This window comes from Coregonus clupeaformis, unplaced genomic scaffold (assembly GCF_020615455.1).
Source record: "Coregonus clupeaformis isolate EN_2021a unplaced genomic scaffold, ASM2061545v1 scaf0953, whole genome shotgun sequence".
Lineage (NCBI taxonomy): Eukaryota > Metazoa > Chordata > Actinopteri > Salmoniformes > Salmonidae > Coregonus > Coregonus clupeaformis.
In genome coordinates, this window is record NW_025534407.1 from 151011 (window position 1) to 158091 (window position 7081).

Here is a 7081-nt window from a genome sequence, read left to right on the forward strand (position 1 = left end):
GGTAGCCTACCCCCCTTCCCCCCTCTGTAGGTAGCCTACCCCCCCTGTAGGTAGCCTACCCCCCCCCCCTCTGTAGGTAGCCACCCCCCCTCTGTAGGTAGCCTACCCCCCCCCTGTAGGTAGCCTACCCCCCCTCTGTAGGTAGCCTCCCCCCCCCCTCTGTAGGTAGCCTACCCCCCCCTGTAGGTAGCCTACCCCCCCCCCTCTGTAGGTAGCCTACCCCCCCCCTCTGTAGGTAGCCTACCCCCCCCCTCTGTAGGTAGCCTACCCCCCCTCTGTAGGTAGCCTACCCCCCCCCCTCTGTAGGTAGCCTACCCCCCCCTGTAGGTAGCCTACCCCCCTCTGTAGGTAGCCTACCCCCCCCGTATCTGTGACCTGTTGGCTAGAGAGCATGGGCCAAGACCAGAGAGGGCACACTCGCTACCCACACTATCTGCCAGCTGTATGTCTGCATGTGCCAAGACCAGAGGGCTATATATATATATATACACTTCCTATATAACGCAACAGTTTACTGATGGTTTTCTCACCAGAGTTCAAAATGCAACGGAAACATCTTGAAATCTTTTTTTTTTTTTTTTTTTCTTCTCTGTACATTGGGAATTTATCCACAAAATGTATTTTAATGGGCTCTACGGCATCACTTACAGACGTTTATCCGCAACAAGCGGAAACATCTCTGGTGGGAAAATGTGCACAGTTTTTAATGCAGATTTTTGAATATTTGCATGAAAATGTCACCAACTGGATGGAAACCTAGCTACTGATATGAAATACGTTTTGAAATATCTTTTGAAAACCGTATCGCAAGCGATGGATTGTGGACGTTTTCAAAACGTTAAAACGGAGCATCTGGATTGCAGTTCACAAGGCCCCACCGGTAAGCGGTGCTTATAGCTGAAAACCCTTGGGATAAGGCAGAACGCATCCTTAATGCAAACACACACCATGCTCCCACTACAGCCTTCACAACAGTAGCATGTGACCCCCCACAAATGATCCAGCACCCCCTATTGGGCCAATTGAGATATAGTGTGTGACGAACAAAATTTCAGTTATTGTGTGTGACCACAGATTATCCATTATTTTGACCAGATACACAAGTGGCCACTCTAACAATGAAAATACATTTCTTTAAAAAAAAATGTAAGGCAGTTAGCCTGGGTATCAGTCGATTTAGCTAATCCACTCCCTGTACTCCATGTCATCTGCCAAAGAAAAAACACCACATGCTAGAGAAGACAGATTTTGGGCCCAGTTATCACCCTCGCTTCGCCTCTTCCTCTCTGGTGTGACTCGAAAATGTCCGTTAATTACTATAGCTCCCGTCTTGGGCCAATCAGTGTAATTTAGAAAATGCCGCATCTCTATGGCAAAACGCATCATTCTCCAGTTTCGTCAAAATCAGGCCAGTGCTGTCTGAGATATCGCGTGTGACTAATGCCCTGTAGACATTGTGACGGTATTTTCATTACACCGTATGCCATCTTCACAGAGTTTCGCTACTGAACGGAGAAGTGTAGTGTTTGTAACGCAAGATGGAGGAGAGGCTGTCTCTCGTCAGAGATCTGATTTATTTTTGGGGAGATTGCAAAATATGACCTTTTCATTCAAGACAGGATAAATATATTGTTTCTGGTGATAATAAAACATGTTTTGTTTAGTTACTTTTTCCTCAACGTGTTTCTCTGACTTTATAGCAAGTCAAGCTAGCTTGCACTACAGAGCAGCTAGCTAGCTAAAAGCTAGGCTAGGTTGAAAATACCACTGTCGCTAGCGACCTGCACCTAATAATTATAATCTAAAACAAACTTCATTACCATCACACACTTAAAACAGGAGGCAACAGTCACAACAGCCAATGTGTATTATTTAACATTACTATTAAAAAGTAAACAGTTATGGGAATGGTGTTGACACACTTTTACATTAAGCTATCACCGAACACCACATTTTCATCTTCTGTGGTTTGGTAACTTCCTGTTCTTTGATGGACTCTGGCTGGACTGAACGTATGGAGCCAGATAGCTGCCAAAAAAGGTTGAACGTACGTATCGTTAGGATCGTGAGAAAATCCATAAGTAAATGGTTAGGATCGTAAGAAAAGCCATGCGTGAAACATGAAACTTAAATTTAATCTGTGAACATGCAAACACCATGTTACGATTACGGACTAATATTTTAGGCTTGTACAAATCTTGTGTTGCAATTCTGACGTACAATAATATCTTTCAGAGTTTTGGCAGTTTCATCTCACCAACAAAAAAAAAAGAAAAACGTACACCAAACGGCCTGTGAGGAGTGCTACACTAACACGCATAACACAGTATAAAAAAAAAACGTAAGTCAGGGAAACCGAAAAGAGGCATCCTGCACGTTTTCAAGATAAAAGTCTCCATTCTCTATTACTTCTCAGTTGAGTTTACTTCACATGTAGGTAGCAAATGTAATGGATTTGTTTACCAGTGCAAGTCTAGATAGCACTAGCTGTATTATGCCTACATCAGTGAAGTTTCAGTCCACTAGGTGTATCTCTACAGCGTGGGCATATCTCTGGGTGACGTGGACATCCCCATGCATGCACCTTATCAAAATATGACTCATTCAATATTGCACCATCCCATTCTCTGGGCTCTGTCTGCAATCATAACCAGTAGTATACACCAGGAATAATAACAAATTTAATAATAATAATAGATGTTTGGTGAGTCTATGAATTATGTACGACCACTGGAGTCTTTGCCACTCAAAATACTTTTTTATTAAATATTTTGAAATGTATTTCATCACTAAAAAACTTGCCAAAGTATATTCTGTAGGAGGGGTTAATAAGAATTCAAAATAATTTGACATGATTTATAGGAATCGGGTCGTGCACATGTGACTCGTTTCAGGAAACTAGGCGTTTGTCGTGCGTCACTACTTCACAGGAGAGGCATTTGAACATAAACGTAATTTTTTTTTATCTAAATACTTTTTTTTTCAGAAATGCCTTCTGGAACATGTGAACTTTCATGTTCCTTAATAACAAATGTGTATGCCATCTGTAAATACGAATAAATAAAAAATTACAAGCCTAGTTGGTTTAGCCACAGAAAAAGACAGCAACCATCCCGCTAGCCATGATTGGCTGAGATGATGAGTGGGCTGGACATGCCGAGAGATGAGTTCGGATTGGTCTGCCATGTAGCACACTTCTGTCTATTTGAGATGGTCAGTATGTGTAGGTAATCCTATTTAACGCAGCTTTTTCTTTAAATATATCGCGTAGTAGAACTACATAAGTGTTGCTCTCCACTTTTCAGAGCACTCTCGTCTGAGTGTGCCAGAGCCAGAATAACTGACGAATTTACGAACGCTCAACACCCGTTGAATACGGCCGGTGTCAGTAAATGTTGGCAAAAAAAGTAGAAATTGTTGCCAGCAGCACAGCTGCAGTCACCAACGCTTTGGATAACATAAAAACTGCCTAACCAGCTCTGCTAGGGCGAGTAAAATGGTCAGTGAGCTGTTCTCTCATTTGTGTCTGGAAGTAGCTAGCAAGCTAGCCAACGTTAGCCAGTTAGCTTGGGTGCTTGTTAGGACAGAACGCTCGGATCAACACTTAAAGAGATGGGCGGGGCTAAAGCTTAAGAGGGTGTGAACGATGCTGAATGGGTGTAGACAAAGAAGAGCTCTCCAGTAGGTACCAAAACATTCAAGAGCCATTTTCTCAAAAGTGAGGTTACATGTACAAGTATCACCTTTCAAAGTAGAATTACTTTCCCATTGTTCCTCAACTGTAGTGTATGATATACCATTTTCTAGCACTGAGTCTTTACTTTTATCCTATGTAAAAATCACAATTTCAAATGTTGCTACATAAGACCGAATCGAGCCGGTCGGTCACATATGGACTTTGAAATTAACAAGGGAGAGGTTAAAAGTAGGTCAAGTCTGGCATAAGCTTATTCCCACACTTTACAATAACTATGTTCCAGTGGTCTTAGGTAGTCTCCGTATAGGCTACTCCCTCCATCGTGAAACTGCTGCCCAGTTGAAGAGCTGGTGATCTCCCTGCAGCACCACAGCACCATGCGCCTTCGGAAAAGCACCCCTCAGCCTCAGAAGACGCCCATCTGGAGGCATGCAGCCATAGAGTCATTATACCCTAACGTAGGCCTATTTACCTACTAGCCAAATAAAGTGCAGAGCATGATGCGTGCAACTCATCATTCCAACATATTTGAACATTTAAGTCATTCTTCATTCAGTTCAGACAGTCAGTAAGTCATCCATTCTGTCATTTGTCTGAGTTGCAATAGGAACTAAATCAAAAGCGAATAGAACAGTCTTATCCATTTGTTTATCGAAATCCATCTGTGTATTCAAAATTAACTAAATTCTCCAAAGTTCTTTAGCCTGTCACTTTAATAATTCAATGTTTAATTTACGCCAAATACAAAAAACAGGCCTTCAACTGGTAGGCATTGCAATTTAGGCTATCATTGGGGTCTTGCGGAATAATTTTAGAAATGTATTTGTGTTTTATAACTGTTTTTATTATAGGCCTCCCCTTAAACAGACCCTGGCTCACAGGCCTCTAGATAAATAATACTAATAATAATAATAATAATAATAATACTAATAATATAATAATATGCCATTTAGCAGACGCTTTTATCCAAAGCGACTTACAGTCATGTGTGCATACTTTTCACGTATGGGTGGTCCCGGGGATCGAACCCACTACCCTGGCGTTACAAGCGCCGTGCTCTACCAGCTGAGCTACAGAGGACCAGAGGACCTCTAAATATAGTGGCTGATGGGGGAAACAGATCTGATGAGGGGGAAACAGATCTGATGGGGGAAACAGATCTGATGGGGGAAACAGATCTGATGGGGGAAACAGATCTGATGGGGGGGAAACAGATCTGATGGGGGAAACAGATCTGCCAGTAGGAATAGTCTATACATCATCTTGACCATTTGGGACCCCTTGGCTATTTAGCTCAGGACAGGTTATAGCCAAGACTTAATCAATATTTAGTTTTGTCTCATTTATTGATATGGATATAGCCTCTTCGTGACGGGGTTGGGCTATAAAATTAAATGATGCAATGATATGGCCATTAAATAACACACAACAGCATGGCGTATTTAGATAGCGGAATAGGCCTGGCCTAAATCATATTTACTTTCTATGTTGCAGCTCAGGCGGTTATTCTAGACAAGGCTCTTCTGTGTCTTTATAGTATAATTCTCACACAAGTCATTTGCTGAAGGCCCAAGCCTTTACTACGCCATCTACTGGTATAACGTCGTTATCGAATGCCGTTCTAAAACAAGCTGTAGACTTTTATTTTGGAAATTAAACCGGGAAGCCGCAAAGCAACTCTAAAGTCTGGGGGAAGAGTTGCTTGATTGACTAGCTAACTTCGACTAGCTACATTCGGTTCATGTCCTTTGCAGATGCCTGAAAAAAGTTTGTACATATAAAAAAATATGTAAATGAGTAATAGGAGACAAAGAATTGAACCTGTAAATGTTCATTCATAGTTGTATGTTTACAGATCTAATTTAACGGCTGTTTCATGTTTCACGCAGGGCTTTTTATACGATCCGAAACATTTACGTAGTTTCAAACTTTTGGCAGTTATCTGGCTCCATAAGAACGACCCAAAGTTAAGAAAATATCAAAGTATGCTGCGTCTGTCTCACAACGGACCCTTCAACCGCAAGAGGGCGCTGCGATTCCACGCCATTGTGGGCGTCCCCATTGTAATACATGACATCCGGCGCAACGTAACAAGAGTGCATAAGGGCAATGTAAGACTTCAACAAATAAACGAGACGGACGGAGACCGATCCACAGGCCGCTCTCTGATTTCATCATGGGGGACAAAAATGTCATCCTATTTCATCCCCAGAGGCCTATTTGAGATTGATTAGGCCTGAGGTTAGTTAGTAGGCCTAAACCTCATAGAACCACCATGCTGGGGATATATTCCTTATTCCTGGGAACAACATAATGCACCCAACGGCCAAAAGCTAGATTCTAGGCCATGATGCAAACACACAGCCTAACACTGAAACCAAATCTCTTCCACAGTAGCCTTAACCTCTTCATCCTGTCAACAGGCAGCACTTGGCACTACGTTGCCTGGAATTCAACTCGGGCAGAAATTAGCGTTTGAATCATGACGCTTTCCTCAAGACCTCTACAAGCCAGAATGTTGAATACAATTATATTTTAAAAAATATATCGTTGTGGAGGTCGTGAGAAGAAAGTTTCCTGATTCAAACGGTCATTTCTGCCTGCCGTAGAATTGGAGGGTTTCCAGGCAAGGCACGACAACAACGCCATAATCCCTTTATGCAATCTGTAGCCGTCCATTTGGTAGCCTGGCCGCAACACTATTTCCCTTGTCTAGTTTGGTACAATTCGTGTCAGAAGTGTGCCGAACATGACAGGCATACTGTGTAATAGAATTGAAAAATGAACGATATGCGGGTTACAGAGCTCCGGGCTGTTCCCACCGGCTACACCTGTCATATCAACTCGGCGGGGAACACCGGGAATTCTACGGCAGCGGGCCATTCCAAACTGCGCGCAATGTAACATCCCCAGCCAACAGGTGTATCTAGCCGTGTGTCCGAATAGTCTGGGAAACGACCCGAACAAGTCGATGAAAATAAGTTTTCCGTTTGAAACAAACAGTTGTATAATAACCGGCGGGTTCAGTGATCTATGGGTTGATAGTTAATCCGGTCCCCGTGACCCGGCGTCTCTCGCTATTTCCAATCATTTATATTCTCCTCGACAGAGAAGTGGGGGGTTCAAAAACAACCTATCCGTACTGTCCACGGATACCCGCAAGTTAATTCACCCATTAAACTTGGGAGAGAAGTTGTCGAGTAAAGTTTCCCCGTCGATGGGAGCTCACCTTGCGGCTCCGGCGGCGCGTCGCTGCTGTCCTGGTCCGCCATTCCTGACGTCATCTGAGGGATTAGCCTCTCGACCGAGCGGACGTAATGGTACCGGGAGACCGGCCCCCTCGCGGACAGGTGGGGGACAACATACACACACATATGTTTAACT

At 43.3% G+C, this 7081-nt stretch overlaps 1 protein-coding gene across 1 annotated transcript in view; it reads right to left on the minus strand.

Moving 5' to 3' along the window:
- Positions 1-7069, minus strand: part of map7b (microtubule-associated protein 7b) — an 80848-nt gene extending 73779 nt beyond the window's left edge. Inside the window, exon 1 of the mRNA XM_045217171.1 lies at positions 6927-7069. Within this exon, the coding sequence (XP_045073106.1) occupies positions 6927-6981 (55 nt within the window). The 5' untranslated portion in view covers positions 6982-7069. The remainder of the gene's footprint in view (positions 1-6926) is intronic.
- Positions 7070-7081: the final 12 nt, after the last annotated feature.